The sequence below is a fragment of the Eucyclogobius newberryi genome, unplaced genomic scaffold, assembly GCF_026437365.1.
Source record: "Eucyclogobius newberryi isolate DKJ021-1_F unplaced genomic scaffold, fEucNew1.0.hap1 SCAF_4, whole genome shotgun sequence".
Lineage (NCBI taxonomy): Eukaryota > Metazoa > Chordata > Actinopteri > Gobiiformes > Gobiidae > Eucyclogobius > Eucyclogobius newberryi.
Genome location: NW_027316056.1, coordinates 39,371,602 through 39,394,663, shown reverse-complemented (window position 1 = coordinate 39,394,663; position 23,062 = coordinate 39,371,602). Strand labels below are relative to the sequence as shown.

General features: G+C 50.9%; 1 protein-coding gene across 1 annotated transcript; it reads left to right on the top strand.

Moving 5' to 3' along the window:
* Nucleotides 1-1,127: 1,127 nt before the first annotated feature.
* On the top strand, nucleotides 1,128-22,554 carry LOC140378228 (alpha-lactalbumin-like). Its single transcript, XM_072463954.1, has 5 exons — nucleotides 1,128-1,273; nucleotides 14,537-14,707; nucleotides 17,473-17,536; nucleotides 22,206-22,244; nucleotides 22,312-22,554. Exons 1-5 carry the CDS (start codon nucleotides 1,162-1,164, stop codon nucleotides 22,367-22,369), a joined length of 444 nt encoding a protein of 147 aa, XP_072320055.1. The 5' UTR covers nucleotides 1,128-1,161; the 3' UTR covers nucleotides 22,370-22,554.
* Nucleotides 22,555-23,062: the final 508 nt, after the last annotated feature.

Genomic DNA, 23,062 nt, shown 5'->3' with positions numbered 1-23,062 from the left:
AAGTTGAATTATTGATGTATTGATTTATTGCCACTTGAACTTGGTTCTGATCCGAGCATGATTCACAGAAGAAACAGTGAAACGCTCAGTTTCAGCACCTGCAGCAGAATGAAATCAGTTTAATGACACTTCCATATCCAGACCTTTGTTCAAACTGAACCTGATCTCTGCAGGTCTGAACCAGGTCTGAACCAGGTCTGAACCAGGTCTGAACCAGGTCTGAACCAGGTCTAAACCAGGTCTGAACCAGGTCTGAACCAGGTCTGAACCAGGTCTGAACCAGGTCTAAACCAGGTCTAAACCAGGTCTGAACCAGGTCTAAACCAGGCCTGAACCAGGTCTGAACCAGGTCTGAACCAGGTCTGAACCAGGTCTGAACCAGGTCTGAACCAGGTCTAAACCAGGTCTGAACCAGGTCTGAACCAGGTCTAAACCAGGTCTGAACCAGGTCTGAACCAGGTCTGAACCAGGTCTAAACCAGGTCTGAACCAGGTCTGAACCAGGTCTGAACCAGGTCTGAACCAGGTCTGAACCAGGTCTAAACCAGGTCTGAACCAGGTCTGAACCAGGTCTGAACCAGGTCTGAACCAGGTCTGAACCAGGTCTGAACCAGGTCTAAACCAGGTCTAAACCAGGTCTGAACCAGGTCTAAACCAGGTCTGAACCAGGTCTGAACCAGGTCTGAACCAGGTCTGAACCAGGTCTGAACCAGGTCTAAACCAGGTCTAAACCAAGTCTAAACCAGGTCTAAACCAGAACATTGCGTCTCTCAGAAAGTTCTGGCCCTGAAGTCTTTCTGCAGCTCCACCCAGACCTTTGTCCTGCTGCTCTCCTCATGTCACGGGATAGGGCCATTTCTTTGTCCCGAGGCTGGATCTTTTCAGTCGTAACAATGTCTAACCCAGAAAAGTCCAAATCATGAAGATCGTTTTTCAGATCGTCCTGAAACTCGACGCCAAACTCACGACACGTCAGAGAAAAGTCGAGATGTTTCCAGCGACACAAAAGGAAAGGACGTGATTGGCTGTCGCGGGTCGGGCCGAGGCTTTGGATTGGCTGTCGCGGGTCTCACAGGATCATATATGTGACGTGACTTCAGGGTTTGTGCACAGACTCTTTTGGAAAATGAAGGGAGCGTGTGCAGTGGCAGCGTCCGTCCTGATGGTGGCGATGTTTGGAGGAATCGTGGACGGAAAAGTCTTCGGTGGATGTGAAGTGAAGAATCATCTGCAGAGCGGCCTGACCAACGCCAAAGAGACGACTGTGGAGAGGAGTGAGGATGGGTTTTATATCCTGGACTAAACCTGGACTAAACCTGGACTAAACCTGGACTACACCTGGACTACACCTGGACTAAACCTGGACTACACCTGGACTAAACCTGGACTACACCTGGACTAAACCTGGACTAAACCTGGACTAAACCTGGACTAAACCTGGACTACACCTGGACTACACCTGGACTAAACCTGGACTACACCTGGACTACACCTGGACTAAACCTGGACTACACCTGGACTACACCTGGACTACACCTGGACTAAACCTGGACTAAACCTGGACTAAACCTGGACTACACCTGGACTAAACCTGGACTACACCTGGACTAAAACTGACTAAACCTGGACTAAACCTGGACTACACCTGGACTACACCTGGACTAAAACTGACTAAACCTGGACTAAACCTGGACTACACCTGGACTACACCTGGACTAAAACTGACTAAACCTGGACTAAACCTGGACTACACCTGGACTACACCTGGACTAAAACTGACTAAACCTGGACTAAACCTGGACTAAACCTGGACTAAACCTGGACTACACCTGGACTACACCTGGACTAAAACTGACTAAACCTGGACTAAACCTGGACAAACCTGGACTACACCTGGACTACACCTGGACTACACCTGGACTAAACCTGGACTAAACCTGGACTAAACCTGGACTACACCTGGACTAAACCTGGACTACACCTGGACTAAACCTGGACTACACCTGGACTAAAACTGACTAAACCTGGACTAAACCTGGACTAAACCTGGACTACACCTGGACTACACCTGGACTACACCTGGACTAAACCTGGACTAAACCTGGACTACACCTGGACTACACCTGGACTAAACCTGGACTACACCTGGACTACACCTGGACTACACCTGGACTAAACCTGGACTAAACCTGGACTAAACCTGGACTACACCTGGACTAAACCTGGACTACACCTGGACTACACCTGGACTAAAACTGACTAAACCTGGACTAAACCTGGACTAAACCTGGACTACACCTGGACTAAACCTGGACTACACCTGGACTAAAACTGACTAAACCTGGACTAAACCTGGACTACACCTGGACTACACCTGGACTAAAACTGACTAAACCTGGACTAAACCTGGACTACACCTGGACTAAAACTGACTAAACCTGGACTAAACCTGGACTACACCTGGACTACACCTGGACTAAACCTGGACTAAACCTGGACTACACCTGGACTACACCTGGACTAAACCTGGACTACACCTGGACTACACCTGGACTAAACCTGGACTAAACCTGGACTAAACCTGGACTACACCTGGACTAAACCTGGACTAAACCTGGACTACACCTGGACTAAAACTGACTAAACCTGGACTAAACCTGGACTAAACCTGGACTACACCTGGACTAAACCTGGACTAAACCTGGACTAAACCTGGACTACACCTGGACTAAACCTGGACTACACCTGGACTAAAACTGACTAAACCTGGACTAAACCTGGACTACACCTGGACTACACCTGGACTAAAACTGACTAAACCTGGACTAAACCTGGACTACACCTGGACTACACCTGGACTAAAACTGACTAAACCTGGACTAAACCTGGACTAAACCTGGACTAAACCTGGACTACACCTGGACTACACCTGGACTAAAACTGACTAAACCTGGACTAAACCTGGACTAAACCTGGACTACACCTGGACTACACCTGGACTACACCTGGACTAAACCTGGACTAAACCTGGACTAAACCTGGACTACACCTGGACTAAACCTGGACTACACCTGGACTAAACCTGGACTACACCTGGACTAAAACTGACTAAACCTGGACTAAACCTGGACTAAACCTGGACTACACCTGGACTACACCTGGACTACACCTGGACTAAACCTGGACTAAACCTGGACTACACCTGGACTACACCTGGACTAAACCTGGACTACACCTGGACTACACCTGGACTACACCTGGACTAAACCTGGACTAAACCTGGACTAAACCTGGACTACACCTGGACTAAACCTGGACTAAACCTGGACTACACCTGGACTAAACCTGGACTAAACCTGGACTAAACCTGGACTACACCTGGACTAAACCTGGACTACACCTGGACTAAAACTGACTAAACCTGGACTAAATCTGGACTACACCTGGACTACACCTGGAATACACCTGGACTAAAACTGACTAAACCTGGACTAAACCTGGACTACACCTGGACTACACCTGGACTAAACCTGGACTACACCTGGACTAAAACTGACTAAACCTGGACTAAACCTGGACTACACCTGGACTACACCTGGACTAAAACTGACTAAACCTGGACTAAACCTGGACTACACCTGGACTACACCTGGACTACACCTGGACTAAAACTGACTAAACCTGGACTAAACCTGGACTACACCTGGACTAAACCTGGACTACACCTGGACTAAAACTGACTAAACCTGGACTAAACCTGGACTACACCTGGACTACACCTGGACTACACCTGGACTAAAACTGACTAAACCTGGACTAAACCTGGACTACACCTGGACTACACCTGGACTACACCTGGACTAAACCTGGACTAAACCTGGACTAAACCTGGACTACACCTGGACTACACCTGGACTAAACCTGGACTAAACCTGGACTAAACCTGGACTAAACCTGGACTACACCTGGACTAAAACTGACTAAACCTGGACTAAACCTGGACTACACCTGGACTACACCTGGAATACACCTGGACTAAAACTGACTAAACCTGGACTAAACCTGGACTACACCTGGACTACACCTGGACTAAACCTGGACTACACCTGGACTAAAACTGACTAAACCTGGACTAAACCTGGACTACACCTGGACTACACCTGGACTAAAACTGACTAAACCTGGACTAAACCTGGACTACACCTGGACTACACCTGGACTACACCTGGACTAAAACTGACTAAACCTGGACTAAACCTGGACTACACCTGGACTAAACCTGGACTACACCTGGACTAAAACTGACTAAACCTGGACTAAACCTGGACTACACCTGGACTACACCTGGACTACACCTGGACTAAAACTGACTAAACCTGGACTAAACCTGGACTACACCTGGACTACACCTGGACTACACCTGGACTAAACCTGGACTAAACCTGGACTACACCTGGACTACACCTGGACTAAACCTGGACTAAACCTGGACTACACCTGGACTAAACCTGGACTAAACCTGGACTAAACTTGGACTAAAACTGACTAAACCTGGACTAAATCTGGACTACACCTGGACTAAAACTGACTAAACCTGGACTAAACCTGGACTAAACCTGGACTAAACCTGGACTACACCTGGACTACACCTGGACTAAAACTGACTAAACCTGGACTAAACCTGGACTAAACCTGGACTACACCTGGACTACACCTGGACTAAAACTGACTAAACCTGGACTAAACCTGGACAAACCTGGACAAACCTGGACTACACCTGGACTACACCTGGACTAAACCTGGACTAAACCTGGACTAAACCTGGACTACACCTGGACTAAACCTGGACTACACCTGGACTAAACCTGGACTACACCTGGACTAAAACTGACTAAACCTGGACTAAACCTGGACTAAACCTGGACTACACCTGGACTACACCTGGACTACACCTGGACTAAACCTGGACTAAACCTGGACTACACCTGGACTACACCTGGACTAAACCTGGACTACACCTGGACTACACCTGGACTACACCTGGACTAAACCTGGACTAAACCTGGACTAAACCTGGACTACACCTGGACTAAACCTGGACTACACCTGGACTACACCTGGACTAAAACTGACTAAACCTGGACTAAACCTGGACTAAACCTGGACTACAACTGGACTAAACCTGGACTACACCTGGACTAAAACTGACTAAACCTGGACTAAACCTGGACTACACCTGGACTACACCTGGACTAAAACTGACTAAACCTGGACTAAACCTGGACTACACCTGGACTAAAACTGACTAAACCTGGACTAAACCTGGACTACACCTGGACTACACCTGGACTAAACCTGGACTAAACCTGGACTACACCTGGACTACACCTGGACTAAACCTGGACTACACCTGGACTACACCTGGACTACACCTGGACTAAACCTGGACTAAACCTGGACTAAACCTGGACTACACCTGGACTAAACCTGGACTAAACCTGGACTACACCTGGACTAAAACTGACTAAACCTGGACTAAACCTGGACTAAACCTGGACTACACCTGGACTAAACCTGGACTAAACCTGGACTAAACCTGGACTACACCTGGACTAAACCTGGACTACACCTGGACTAAAACTGACTAAACCTGGACTAAACCTGGACTACACCTGGACTACACCTGGACTAAAACTGACTAAACCTGGACTCAACCTGGACTACACCTGGACTACACCTGGACTAAAACTGACTAAACCTGGACTAAACCTGGACTAAACCTGGACTAAACCTGGACTACACCTGGACTACACCTGGACTAAAACTGACTAAACCTGGACTAAACCTGGACTAAACCTGGACTACACCTGGACTACACCTGGACTACACCTGGACTAAACCTGGACTAAACCTGGACTAAACCTGGACTACACCTGGACTAAATCTGGACTACACCTGGACTAAACCTGGACTACACCTGGACTAAAACTGACTAAACCTGGACTAAACCTGGACTAAACCTGGACTACACCTGGACTACACCTGGACTACACCTGGACTAAACCTGGACTAAACCTGGACTACACCTGGACTACACCTGGACTAAACCTGGACTACACCTGGACTACACCTGGACTACACCTGGACTAAACCTGGACTAAACCTGGACTAAACCTGGACTACACCTGGACTAAACCTGGACTAAACCTGGACTACACCTGGACTAAACCTGGACTAAACCTGGACTAAACCTGGACTACACCTGGACTAAACCTGGACTACACCTGGACTAAAACTGACTAAACCTGGACTAAATCTGGACTACACCTGGACTACACCTGGAATACACCTGGACTAAAACTGACTAAACCTGGACTAAACCTGGACTACACCTGGACTACACCTGGACTAAACCTGGACTACACCTGGACTAAAACTGACTAAACCTGGACTAAACCTGGACTACACCTGGACTACACCTGGACTAAAACTGACTAAACCTGGACTAAACCTGGACTACACCTGGACTACACCTGGACTACACCTGGACTAAAACTGACTAAACCTGGACTAAACCTGGACTACACCTGGACTAAACCTGGACTACACCTGGACTAAAACTGACTAAACCTGGACTAAACCTGGACTACACCTGGACTACACCTGGACTACACCTGGACTAAAACTGACTAAACCTGGACTAAACCTGGACTACACCTGGACTACACCTGGACTACACCTGGACTAAACCTGGACTAAACCTGGACTAAACCTGGACTACACCTGGACTACACCTGGACTAAACCTGGACTAAACCTGGACTAAACCTGGACTAAACCTGGACTACACCTGGACTAAAACTGACTAAACCTGGACTAAACCTGGACTACACCTGGACTACACCTGGAATACACCTGGACTAAAACTGACTAAACCTGGACTAAACCTGGACTACACCTGGACTACACCTGGACTAAAACTGACTACACCTGGACTAAAACTGACTAAACCTGGACTAAACCTGGACTACACCTGGACTACACCTGGACTAAAACTGACTAAACCTGGACTAAACCTGGACTACACCTGGACTACACCTGGACTACACCTGGACTAAAACTGACTAAACCTGGACTAAACCTGGACTACACCTGGACTAAACCTGGACTACACCTGGACTAAAACTGACTAAACCTGGACTAAACCTGGACTACACCTGGACTACACCTGGACTACACCTGGACTAAAACTGACTAAACCTGGACTAAACCTGGACTACACCTGGACTACACCTGGTCTACACCTGGACTAAACCTGGACTAAACCTGGACTAAACCTGGACTACACCTGGACTACACCTGGACTAAACCTGGACTAAACCTGGACTACACCTGGACTAAACCTGGACTAAACCTGGACTAAACTTGGACTAAAACTGACTAAACCTGGACTAAATCTGGACTACACCTGGACTAAAACTGACTAAACCTGGACTAAACCTGGACTAAACCTGGACTAAACCTGGACTACACCTGGACTACACCTGGACTAAAACTGACTAAACCTGGACTAAAACTGGACTAAACCTGGACTACACCTGGACTAAACCTGGACTACACCTGGACTAAAACTGACTAAACCTGGACTAAACCTGGACTACACCTGGACTACACCTGGACTAAAACTGACTAAACCTGGACTAAACCTGGACTACACCTGGACTAAAACTGACTAAACCTGGACTAAACCTGGACTACACCTGGACTACACCTGGACTAAACCTGGACTAAACCTGGACTACACCTGGACTACACCTGGACTAAACCTGGACTACACCTGGACTACACCTGGACTACAACTGGACTAAACCTGGACTAAACCTGGACTAAACCTGGACTACACCTGGACTAAACCTGGACTAAACCTGGACTACACCTGGACTAAAACTGACTAAACCTGGACTAAACCTGGACTAAACCTGGACTACACCTGGACTAAACCTGGACTAAACCTGGACTAAACCTGGACTACACCTGGACTAAACCTGGACTACACCTGGACTAAAACTGACTAAACCTGGACTAAACCTGGACTACACCTGGACTACACCTGGACTAAAACTGACTAAACCTGGACTAAACCTGGACTACACCTGGACTACACCTGGACTAAAACTGACTAAACCTGGACTAAACCTGGACTAAACCTGGACTAAACCTGGACTACACCTGGACTACACCTGGACTAAAACTGACTAAACCTGGACTAAACCTGGACTAAACCTGGACTACACCTGGACTACACCTGGACTACACCTGGACTAAACCTGGACTAAACCTGGACTAAACCTGGACTACACCTGGACTAAACCTGGACTACACCTGGACTAAACCTGGACTACACCTGGACTAAAACTGACTAAACCTGGACTAAACCTGGACTAAACCTGGACTACACCTGGACTACACCTGGACTACACCTGGACTAAACCTGGACTAAACCTGGACTACACCTGGACTACACCTGGACTAAACCTGGACTACACCTGGACTAAAACTGACTAAACCTGGACTAAACCTGGACTACACCTGGACTACACCTGGACTAAAACTGACTAAACCTGGACTAAACCTGGACTACACCTGGACTACACCTGGACTACACCTGGACTAAAACTGACTAAACCTGGACTAAACCTGGACTACACCTGGACTAAACCTGGACTACACCTGGACTAAAACTGACTAAACCTGGACTAAACCTGGACTACACCTGGACTACACCTGGACTACACCTGGACTAAAACTGACTAAACCTGGACTAAACCTGGACTACACCTGGACTACACCTGGACTACACCTGGACTAAACCTGGACTAAACCTGGACTAAACCTGGACTACACCTGGACTACACCTGGACTAAACCTGGACTAAACCTGGACTAAACCTGGACTAAACCTGGACTACACCTGGACTAAAACTGACTAAACCTGGACTAAACCTGGACTACACCTGGACTACACCTGGAATACACCTGGACTAAAACTGACTAAACCTGGACTAAACCTGGACTACACCTGGACTACACCTGGACTAAAACTGACTACACCTGGACTAAAACTGACTAAACCTGGACTAAACCTGGACTACACCTGGACTACACCTGGACTAAAACTGACTAAACCTGGACTAAACCTGGACTACACCTGGACTACACCTGGACTACACCTGGACTAAAACTGACTAAACCTGGACTAAACCTGGACTACACCTGGACTAAACCTGGACTACACCTGGACTAAAACTGACTAAACCTGGACTAAACCTGGACTACACCTGGACTACACCTGGACTACACCTGGACTAAAACTGACTAAACCTGGACTAAACCTGGACTACACCTGGACTACACCTGGAATACACCTGGACTAAAACTGACTAAACCTGGACTAAACCTGGACTACACCTGGACTACACCTGGACTAAACCTGGACTACACCTGGACTAAAACTGACTAAACCTGGACTAAACCTGGACTACACCTGGACTACACCTGGACTAAAACTGACTAAACCTGGACTAAACCTGGACTACACCTGGACTACACCTGGACTACACCTGGACTAAAACTGACTAAACCTGGACTAAACCTGGACTACACCTGGACTAAACCTGGACTACACCTGGACTAAAACTGACTAAACCTGGACTAAACCTGGACTACACCTGGACTACACCTGGACTACACCTGGACTAAAACTGACTAAACCTGGACTAAACCTGGACTACACCTGGACTACACCTGGACTACACCTGGACTAAACCTGGACTAAACCTGGACTAAACCTGGACTACACCTGGACTACACCTGGACTAAACCTGGACTAAACCTGGACTAAACCTGGACTAAACCTGGACTACACCTGGACTAAAACTGACTAAACCTGGACTAAACCTGGACTACACCTGGACTACACCTGGAATACACCTGGACTAAAACTGACTAAACCTGGACTAAACCTGGACTACACCTGGACTACACCTGGACTAAAACTGACTACACCTGGAATAAAACTGACTAAACCTGGACTAAACCTGGACTACACCTGGACTACACCTGGACTAAAACTGACTAAACCTGGACTAAACCTGGACTACACCTGGACTACACCTGGACTACACCTGGACTAAAACTGACTAAACCTGGACTAAACCTGGACTACACCTGGACTAAACCTGGACTACACCTGGACTAAAACTGACTAAACCTGGACTAAACCTGGACTACACCTGGACTACACCTGGACTACACCTGGACTAAAACTGACTAAACCTGGACTAAACCTGGACTACACCTGGACTACACCTGGTCTACACCTGGACTAAACCTGGACTAAACCTGGACTAAACCTGGACTACACCTGGACTACACCTGGACTAAACCTGGACTAAACCTGGACTACACCTGGACTAAACCTGGACTAAACCTGGACTAAACTTGGACTAAAACTGACTAAACCTGGACTAAATCTGGACTACACCTGGACTAAAACTGACTAAACCTGGACTAAACCTGGACTAAACCTGGACTAAACCTGGACTACACCTGGACTACACCTGGACTAAAACTGACTAAACCTGGACTAAAACTGGACTAAACCTGGACTACACCTGGACTAAACCTGGACTACACCTGGACTAAAACTGACTAAACCTGGACTAAACCTGGACTACACCTGGACTACACCTGGACTAAAACTGACTAAACCTGGACTAAACCTGGACTACACCTGGACTAAAACTGACTAAACCTGGACTAAACCTGGACTACACCTGGACTACACCTGGACTAAACCTGGACTAAACCTGGACTACACCTGGACTACACCTGGACTAAACCTGGACTACACCTGGACTACACCTGGACTACAACTGGACTAAACCTGGACTAAACCTGGACTAAACCTGGACTACACCTGGACTAAACCTGGACTAAACCTGGACTACACCTGGACTAAAACTGACTAAACCTGGACTAAACCTGGACTAAACCTGGACTACACCTGGACTAAACCTGGACTAAACCTGGACTAAACCTGGACTACACCTGGACTAAACCTGGACTACACCTGGACTAAAACTGACTAAACCTGGACTAAACCTGGACTACACCTGGACTACACCTGGACTAAAACTGACTAAACCTGGACTAAACCTGGACTACACCTGGACTACACCTGGACTAAAACTGACTAAACCTGGACTAAACCTGGACTAAACCTGGACTAAACCTGGACTACACCTGGACTACACCTGGACTAAAACTGACTAAACCTGGACTAAACCTGGACTAAACCTGGACTACACCTGGACTACACCTGGACTACACCTGGACTAAACCTGGACTAAACCTGGACTAAACCTGGACTACACCTGGACTAAACCTGGACTACACCTGGACTAAACCTGGACTACACCTGGACTAAAACTGACTAAACCTGGACTAAACCTGGACTAAACCTGGACTACACCTGGACTACACCTGGACTACACCTGGACTAAACCTGGACTAAACCTGGACTACACCTGGACTACACCTGGACTAAACCTGGACTACACCTGGACTACACCTGGACTACACCTGGACTAAACCTGGACTAAACCTGGACTAAACCTGGACTACACCTGGACTAAACCTGGACTAAACCTGGACTACACCTGGACTAAAACTGACTAAACCTGGACTAAACCTGGACTAAACCTGGACTACACCTGGACTAAACCTGGACTAAACCTGGACTAAACCTGGACTACACCTGGACTAAACCTGGACTACACCTGGACTAAAACTGACTAAACCTGGACTAAATCTGGACTACACCTGGACTACACCTGGAATACACCTGGACTAAAACTGACTAAACCTGGACTAAACCTGGACTACACCTGGACTACACCTGGACTAAACCTGGACTACACCTGGACTAAAACTGACTAAACCTGGACTAAACCTGGACTACACCTGGACTACACCTGGACTAAAACTGACTAAACCTGGACTAAACCTGGACTACACCTGGACTACACCTGGACTACACCTGGACTACACCTGGACTAAACCTGGACTAAACCTGGACTAAACCTGGACTACACCTGGACTACACCTGGACTAAACCTGGACTAAACCTGGACTAAACCTGGACTAAACCTGGACTACACCTGGACTAAAACTGACTAAACCTGGACTAAACCTGGACTACACCTGGACTACACCTGGAATACACCTGGACTAAAACTGACTAAACCTGGACTAAACCTGGACTACACCTGGACTACACCTGGACTACACCTGGACTAAAACTGACTAAACCTGGACTAAACCTGGACTACACCTGGACTACACCTGGACTAAAACTGACTAAACCTGGACTAAACCTGGACTACACCTGGACTACACCTGGACTACACCTGGACTAAAACTGACTAAACCTGGACTAAACCTGGACTACACCTGGACTAAAACTGACTAAACCTGGACTAAACCTGGACTACACCTGGACTACACCTGGACTACACCTGGACTACACCTGGACTAAAACTGACTAAACCTGGACTAAACCTGGACTACACCTGGACTACACCTGGACTACACCTGGACTAAAACTGACTAAACCTGGACTAAACCTGGACTACACCTGGACTACACCTGGACTAAACCTGGACTAAACCTGGACTAAACCTGGACTACACCTGGACTACACCTGGACTAAACCTGGACTAAACCTGGACTAAACCTGGACTAAACCTGGACTACACCTGGACTAAAACTGACTAAACCTGGACTAAACCTGGACTACACCTGGACTACACCTGGAATACACCTGGACTAAAACTGACTAAACCTGGACTAAACCTGGACTACACCTGGACTACACCTGGACTACACCTGGACTAAAACTGACTAAACCTGGACTAAACCTGGACTACACCTGGACTACACCTGGACTAAAACTGACTAAACCTGGACTAAACCTGGACTACACCTGGACTACACCTGGACTACACCTGGACTAAAACTGACTAAACCTGGACTAAACCTGGACTACACCTGGACTAAACCTGGACTACACCTGGACTAAAACTGACTAAACCTGGACTAAACCTGGACTACACCTGGACTACACCTGGACTACACCTGGACTAAAACTGACTAAACCTGGACTAAACCTGGACTACACCTGGACTACACCTGGACTACACCTGGACTAAACCTGGACTAAACCTGGACTAAACCTGGACTACACCTGGACTACACCTGGACTACACCTGGACTAAACCTGGACTAAACCTGGACTACACCTGGACTAAACCTGGACTAAACCTGGACTAAACTTGGACTAAAACTGACTAAACCTGGACTAAATCTGGACTACACCTGGACTAAAACTGACTAAACCTGGACTAAACCTGGACTAAACCTGGACTAAACCTGGACTAAACCTGGACTACACCTGGACTAAAACTGACTAAACCTGGACTAAACCTGGACTACACCTGGACTAAACCTGGACTAGACCTGGACTAAACCTGGACTAAACCTGGACTACACCTGGACTAAACCTGGACTACACCTGGACTAAAACTGACTAAACCTGGACTAAACCAGGACTAAACCTGGACCACACCTGGACTAAACCTGGACTAAACCTGGACTAAACCTGGACTAAACCTGGACTACACCTGGACTAAAACTGACTAAACCTCAACTAAACCTGGACTAAACCTGGACTACACCTGGACTAAACCTGGACTAAACCTGGACTGAACCTGGACTAAACCTGGACTAAACCTGGACTAAACCTGGACTACACCTGGACTAAAACTGACTAAACCTGGACTAAACCTGGACTAAACCTGGACTAAACCTGGACTAAACCTGGATTACACCTGGACTAAACCTGGACTAAACCTGGACTACACCTGGACTAAAACTGGACTAAACCTGGACTACACCTGGACTAAAACTGACTAAACCTGGACTAAAACTGACTAAACCTGGACTACACCTGGACTAAACCAGGACTAAACCTGGGTGGATTAATCTTGGACTAAACTGGGACAGGGACACTTGGCATCAGAAAAGACCGGGACTCAAACCGGAGACCGTCTTGCTGTGAGCACCATTCACACTTATTATTTTATTCCTGCTTTATTTTCAAACGTAGAGATAATAATTCCACACAAAGAGAAGTAGATGAAGAGGTTTTTAGAGCTGTTTAGAAATGGGGCCCTCGAGGGCCCGAAGGGGCCAACGTTCCCCTTTGTTCAAGCTCTTGAACTGAACACGAGGCATTTTAAAATTTGTCTCGATTCATGAAAATGTGGTAAGTTTTATGGGACGGACCCAACACCTAAAAGGGGGTTGAAAGGACCCTCGAGGGTCCCGAGGTGACGAGAGAGTTTTGTACTTTGTTTCCAACCACCGCACGTTTTACTTGAATTAAAACTAATAAAGTCTAATGGTGTTTTTATTACAGTTTTGTGCCACGCGTCTCAAAGCTCGAACTTCGACTCGGCTTTGGTCAAGACTCAAACCGTTTCCAACGACAACGACGGCTCCTCAGAGAACTGGACATTATACGGGATTTTCCAGATCAGTCAGCACTTCTGCAGCGGGGCGGGGCCTCTGTGCGGAGACGGCTGTGAACGTCAGTACCACCTCTTATTTACCCTAGATCTGTACTTCCACTGAGCCACCAGCAGGGGGTCTTTACCTGAGGGAGCAGCTTCTGCAGGCGGCCCTCATGAGGCTCTCACACCATGAGGGTCCCATATCATGAGGGTCCCACATCATGAGGGTCTCACATCATGAGGGTCCCACATCATGAGGGTCTCACATCATGAGGGTCCCACATCATGAGGGTCTCACATCATGAGGCTCTCACATCATGAGGGTCCCACATCATGAGGGTCCCACATCATGAGGGTCTCACATCATGAGGGTCTCACATCATGAGGGTCCCACATCATGAGGGTCTCACATCATGAGGCTCTCACATCATGAGGGTCCCACATCATGAGGGTCTCACATCATGAGGGTCCCACATCATGAGGGTCTCACATCATGAGGGTCCCACATCATGAGGCTCTCACACCATGAGGGTCCCACATCATGAGGGTCCCACATCATGAGGGTCTCACATCATGAGGGTCCCACATCATGAGGGTCTCACATCATGAGGGTCCCACATCATGAGGGTCTCACATCATGAGGGTCTCACATCATGAGGGTCCCACATCATGAGGGTCCCACATCATGAGGGTCTCACATCATGAGGGTCCCACATCATGAGGGTCCCACATCATGAGGGTCTCACATCATGAGGGTCCCACATCATGAGGGTCTCACATCATGAGGGTCCCACATCATGAGGGTCTCACATCATGAGGGTCTCACATCATGAGGGTCCCACATCATGAGGGTTCCACATCATGATGGTCTCACATCATGAGGGTTCCACATCATGAGGGTCTCACATCATGAGGGTCCCACATCATGAGGGTCTCACATCATGAGGGTCCCACATCATGAGGGTCTCACACCATGAGGGTCTCACATCATGAGGGTCCCACATCATGAGGGTCCCACATCATGAGGGTCTCACACCATGAGGGTCTCCCATCATGAGGGTCTCACATCATGAGGGTCTCACACCATGAGGGTCTCACACCATGAGGGTCTCCCATCATGAGTGCCTCACACCATGAGGGTCTCCATCATGAGGGTCTCCCATCATGAGTGCCTCACACCATGAGAGTCTCACATCATGAGGGTCTCCATCATGAGGGTCTCACATCATGAGGGTCTCACACCATGAGTGCCTCACATCATGAGGGTCTCCATCATGAGGGTCTCACATCATGAGGGTCTCACATCACGAGGGTCTCACATCATGAGGGTCTCCCATCACGAGGGTCTCACATCACGAGGGTCCCACATCATGAGGGTCCCACATTATGAGGGTCTCATGAGGATCTCACATCATGAGGGTCTCACATCATGAGGGTCTCACAGCATGAGGGTCTCCATCATGAGGGTCTCCCATCATGAGTGCCTCACACCATGAGGGTCTCACACCATGAGGGTCTCCATCATGAGGGTCTCCCAACATGAGGGTCTCCATCATGAGGGTCTCACACCATGAGGGTCTCCATCATGAGGGTCTCCATCATGAGTGCCTCACATCATGAGGGTCTCCATTATGAGGATCTCCCATCATGAGTGCCTCACACCATGAGGGTCTCCATCATGAGGGTCTCACATCATGAGGGTCTCACATCATGAGGGTCTCACATCATGAGGGTCTTCATCATGAGTGTCTCACATCATGAGGGTCTCACATCATGAGGGTCTCACATCATGAGGGTCTTCATCATGAGTGTCTCACATCATGAGGGTCTCACATCATGAGGGTCTCACATCATGAGGGTCTCCATCATGAGGGTCTCCATCATGAGTGTCTCACATCATGAGTGTCTCACATCATGAGGGTCTCCATCATGAGGGTCTCCATCATGAGTGTCTCACATCATGAGGGTCTCACATCATGAGGGTCTCACATCATGAGGGTCTCCATCATGAGGGTCTCCATCATGAGTGTCTCACATCATGAGGGTCTCCATCATGAGGGTCTTCATCATGAGTGTCTCACATCATGAGGGTCTCACATCATGAGGGTCTCACATCATGAGGGTCTCCATCATGAGTGTCTCACATCATGAGTGTCTCACATCATGAGGGTCTCACATCATGAGGGTCTCACATCATGAGGGTCTCCATCATGAGTGTCTCACATCATGAGGGTCTCACATCATGAGGGTCTTCATCATGAGTGTCTCACATCATGAGGGTCTCCATTATGAGGGTCAGATAATAACAGCAATAACAGTGTCAATCATAACACATCGTCATAGTTACCATCTTACCAGCCAAATGCCACAACAATAAAAGGGTCTTGAGTGTTTTGTGAGGAAAAGAATACAGTAAATAAATCTCACTTTTACAGGTCACAGGGGCCCCTGGCTTGGCCCCTGGCTTGGCCCCAGATAAAGACCGTGTTCTTTTTCTTTTGGTGGTTTTCTGAGTAAAGTTACTTCTCTAAAATCAGAGGAAGCATTGTGTTTGATCATGGACTTCAGGCTTCAATCTTGACTGAAATGGTGAGACAAATACAAAGCTCTCACAGTGAGTGAGTTCTCTAAAGTATAAATAACGCTGTTATATAATATAACTCAATATTCTTATTTCCACTCCTGCTTTAGCTGCACCTGATTCACACCATCCTGAAACTCACTTTTCTAACACATTCAAAGCTCTGTGGCTTCAGCTGCAGCGCCCTCTGCTGTCCAGACAAAGCACTTCTGCCTCGTCTTCACTGACATTGTGTCCTTGGTTTGTCCATTTGTCTCTCAGGCTTCGTAGACGACGACATCGCTGACGACATCGAGTGTGTGGAAAAGATCAAGGACAAGTTTCTGTGAGTGTCGATTTAAAGCCGGATGCCCTCCCGATCGCCCCATGTGACACAACACAAACACAGGATTAGCAGTGGTGGAAGTACTTCAGTAAAAGAAAGTATTCTCACCCCCCCACACTCACCCCACACACTCACCCCCCCACACTCACCCCCCACACTCACCCCACACACTCACCCCCCCACACTCACCCCACACACTCACCCCCCACACTCACCCCCCCACACTCACCCCCCACACTCACCCCCCACACTCACCCCCAACACTCACCCCCCACACTCACCCCCCCACACTCACCCCCCACACTCACCCCCCACACTCACCCCACACACTCACCCCACACACTCACCCCCCCACACTCACCCCCCACACTCACCCCACACACTCACCCCCCCACACTCACCCCACACACTCACCCCCCACACTCACCCCCCACACTCACCCCACACACTCACCCCACACACTCACCCCCACACACTCACCCCCCACACTCACCCCACACACTCACCCCCCACACTCACCCCCCACACTCACCCCCCCACACTCACCCCCCACACTCACCCCCCCACACTCACCCCCCCACACTCACCCCACACACTCACCCCCCCACACTCACCCCACACACTCACCCCCCACACTCACCCCACACACTCACCCCCCCACACTCACCCCCCACACTCACCCCCCACACTCACCCCACACACTCACCCCCCCACACTCACCCCCCACACTCACCACCTCCAAATTCACCCCCCCGCACTCACCCCCTCCACACTCACCCCGCACACTCACCCCCCACACACTCACCCCCCACACTCACCCCCCAAACTCACCCCACACACTCACCCCCCCACACTCACCCCCCCACACTCACCCCCCACACTCACCACCTCCAAATTCACCCCCCCGCACTCACCCCCTCCACACTCACCCCGCACACTCACCCCCCACACTCCCCTCCACACTCACCCCCACCCCCCACACTCACCCCCCACACTCACCCCACACACTCACCCCCCACACACTCACCCCCCACAGTCACCCCCCACACACTCACCCCCACCACCCACACTCACCCCCCACACTCACCCCACACACTCACCCCCCATACTCACCCCACACATTCACCCCACACACTCACCCCCCCACACACTCACCCCCTCCACACTCACCCCCCACACTCACCCCCTCCAAATTCACCCCCCACACTCACCCCCCACACTCACCCTCCACACTCACCCTCCACACTCACCCCCCACACACTCACCCCCCACACTCACCCTCCACACTCACCCCCCACACACTCACCCCCCACACTCACCCCCCACACACTCACCCCCCACACTCACCCCCCACACACTCACCCCCCACACTCACCCCCCACACTCACCCCCCACACTCACCCCCACACTCACCCCCCCACACACTCACCCTCCACACTCACCCCCCACACTCACCCTCCACACTCACCCCCCACACACTCACCCCCCACACTCACCCTCCACACTCACCCCCCACACACTCACCCCCCACACTCACCCCCCACACACTCACCCCACACACTCACCCCCCACACACTCACCCCACACACTCACCCCCCACACTCACCCCCCACACTCACCCCCCACACTCACCCTCCACACTCACCCCCCACACACTCACCCCCCACACTCACCCCCCCACACTCACCCCCCCCACACTCACCCCCCACACTCACCACCTCCAAATTCACCCCCCCGCACTCACCCCCTCCACACTCACCCCGCACACTCACCCCCCACACTCCCCTCCACACTCACCCCCACCCCCCACACTCACCCCCCACACTCACCCCACACACTCACCCCCCACAGTCACCCCCCACACACTCACCCCCACCACCCACACTCACCCCCCACACTCACCCCACACACTCACCCCCCATACTCACCCCACACACTCACCCCACACACTCACCCCCCCACACACTCACCCCCTCCACACTCACCCCCCACACTCACCCCCTCCAAATTCACCCCCCACACTCACCCCCCACACTCACCCTCCACACTCACCCTCCACACTCACCCCCCACACACTCACCCCCCACACTCACCCTCCACACTCACCCCCCACACACTCACCCCCCACACTCACCCCCCACACACTCACCCCCCACACTCACCCCCCACACACTCACCCCCCACACTCACCCCCCACACACTCACCCCCCACACTCACCCCCACACTCACCCCCCCACACACTCACCCTCCACACTCACCCCCCACACTCACCCTCCACACTCACCCCCCACACACTCACCCCCCACACTCACCCTCCACACTCACCCCCCACACACTCACCCCCCACACTCACCCCCCACACACTCACCCCCCACACTCACCCCCCACACACTCACCCCACACACTCACCCCCCACACACTCACCCCACACACTCACCCCCCACACTCACCCCCCACACTCACCCCCCACACTCACCCTCCACACTCACCCCCCACACACTCACCCCCCACACTCACCCCCCACACTCACCCCCACACACTCACCCCCCACACACTCACCCCCCACACTCACCCCCCACACTCACCCCCCACACACTCACCCCCCACACTCACCCTCCACACTCACCCCCCACACACTCACCCCCCACACTCACCCCCCACACACTCACCCGCCACACACTCACCCCCCACACTCACCCTCCACACTCACCCCCCACACACTCACCCCCCACACTCACCCCCCACACTCACCCCCTCCAAATTCACCCCCCACACTCACCCCCACACTCACCCCCCCACACACTCACCCTCCACACTCACCCCCCACACTCACCCTCCACACTCACCCCCCACACACTCACCCCCCACACTCACCCTCCACACTCACCCCCCACACACTCACCCCCCACACTCACCCCCCACACACTCACCCCACACACTCACCCCCCACACACTCACCCCACACACTCACCCCCCACACTCACCCCCCACACTCACCCCCCACACTCACCCTCCACACTCACCCCCCACACACTCACCCCCCACACTCACCCCCCCACACTCACCCCCCCACACTCACCCCCCACACTCACCACCTCCAAATTCACCCCCCCGCACTCACCCCCTCCACACTCACCCCGCACACTCACCCCCCACACTCCCCTCCACACTCACCCCCACCCCCCACACTCACCCCCCACACTCACCCCACACACTCACCCCCCACAGTCACCCCCCACACACTCACCCCCACCACCCACACTCACCCCCCACACTCACCCCACACACTCACCCCCCATACTCACCCCACACACTCACCCCACACACTCACCCCCCCACACACTCACCCCCTCCACACTCACCCCCCACACTCACCCCCTCCAAATTCACCCCCCACACTCACCCCCCACACTCACCCTCCACACTCACCCTCCACACTCACCCCCCACACACTCACCCCCCACACTCACCCTCCACACTCACCCCCCACACACTCACCCCCCACACTCACCCCCCACACACTCACCCCCCACACACTCACCCCCCACACTCACCCCCCACACACTCACCCCCCACACTCACCCCCCACACTCACCCCCTCCAAATTCACCCCCCACACTCACCCCCACACTCACCCCCCCACACACTCACCCTCCACACTCACCCCCCACACTCACCCTCCACACTCACCCCCCACACACTCACCCCCCACACTCACCCTCCACACTCACCCCCCACACACTCACCCCCCACACTCACCCCCCACACACTCACCCCCCACACTCACCCCCCACACACTCACCCCACACACTCACCCCCCACACACTCACCCCACACACTCACCCCCCACACTCACCCCCCACACTCACCCCCCACACTCACCCTCCACACTCACCCCCCACACACTCACCCCCCACACTCACCCCCCACACTCACCCCCACACACTCACCCCCCACACACTCACCCCCCACACTCACCCCCCACACTCACCCCCCACACACTCACCCCCCACACTCACCCTCCACACTCACCCCCCACACACTCACCCCCCACACTCACCCCCCACACACTCACCCGCCACACACTCACCCCCCACACTCACCCTCCACACTCACCCCCCACACACTCACCCCCCACACTCACCCTCCACACTCACCCCCCACACACTCACCCCCCACACACTCACCCCCTCCAAATTCACCCCCCACACTCACCCCCACACACACTCACCCTCCACACTCACCCCCCACACTCACCCTCCACACTCACCCCCCACACACTCACCCCACACACTCACCCCCCACACTCACCCCCCACACTCACCCCCCACACTCACCCTCCACACTCACCCCCCACACACTCACCCCCCACACTCACCCCCCACACTCACCCCCACACACTCACCCCCCACACACTCACCCCCCACACTCACCCCCCACACTCACCCCCCACACACTCACCCCCCACACTCACCCTCCACACTCACCCCCCACACACTCACCCCCCACACACTCACCCCCCACACACTCACCCCCCACACACTCACCCCCCACACTGTCTTTATTTTATTTTGAGTCAGTTTAGTTTCTAGACTTGAGTTTCACAGCTGTGAGATGAAAAGTGATGTAGATTTGCTGCAGGTCTGATCTTGTCTTTGTTCTCTTTAGGAAAAACCCCATCGGAGCCAATCAATTCCTCAAGGAAATGTGAGTTTGAATTTAAAATTCTGTGAAAGTAACAAATATAAATACATTAAATGTTCTTGTTTTCCAGGATCTCTCGGCTCGTGTCTCCGAACTTTCAGATTCCCTGTGTGACTGACTGTAACTGAAAAGACCCACACACTCAAAATGAAAGAATGAATGCTAGTTGTGTGTTTGAAAGTTTACTGTCAAATTAATATAATATATAATCATAATAATCCTTTTATTACTGTATATTTGGGTATGTGGAACTTCAAAAGTTAATGTAGGAAACATTCCACATTTATTATTCCCTTAAATGCAATAAAATGATAATGAAGTCAGATTATTGTGTTCTTGTTGTTCATTTGTCAGTGAAAACCACAAATCATCATCAGTAATAGAACTGTTTGTTTAAATGTGACACGTTTAACGACACGTTTCACTCCAATGTTCACCATTATATTTAAGAATTTACCAAAATGTTTGTTTAGTTTTAGTCACGTTTATGATCCGGCTCCACCTGAAGGGCCCCGGGGTCCTGCATTCAAGGTAATGGGTAAGGTTAACACAAAGGGTTAAGGTAAAGGGTAAGGTTAACACAAAGGGTTAAGGTAATGGGTAAGGTTAACACAAAGGGTTAAGGTAAAGGGTAAGGTTAACACAAAGGGTTAAGGTAATGGGTAAGGTTAACACAAAGGGTTAAGGTAAAGGGTAAGGTTAACACAAAGGGTTAAGGTAATGGGTAAGGTTAACACAAAGGGTTAAGGTAAAGGGTAAGGTTAACACAAAGGGTTAAGGTAATGGGTAAGGTTAACACAAAGGGTTAAGGTAATGGGTAA

Excerpts from the sequence above, each read along its gene's own strand:
- LOC140378228 (XM_072463954.1), top strand. The coding sequence starts at position 1,162 with ATGGTGGCGATGTTTGGAGGAATCGTGGACGGAAAAGTCTTCGGTGGA. Across the intron at positions 14,708-17,472 it reads GTGCGGAGACGGCTGTGAAC|GCTTCGTAGACGACGACATC; the intron begins GTCAGTACCACC and ends TTTGTCTCTCAG. Across the intron at positions 22,245-22,311 it reads AATCAATTCCTCAAGGAAAT|GATCTCTCGGCTCGTGTCTC; the intron begins GTGAGTTTGAAT and ends CTTGTTTTCCAG.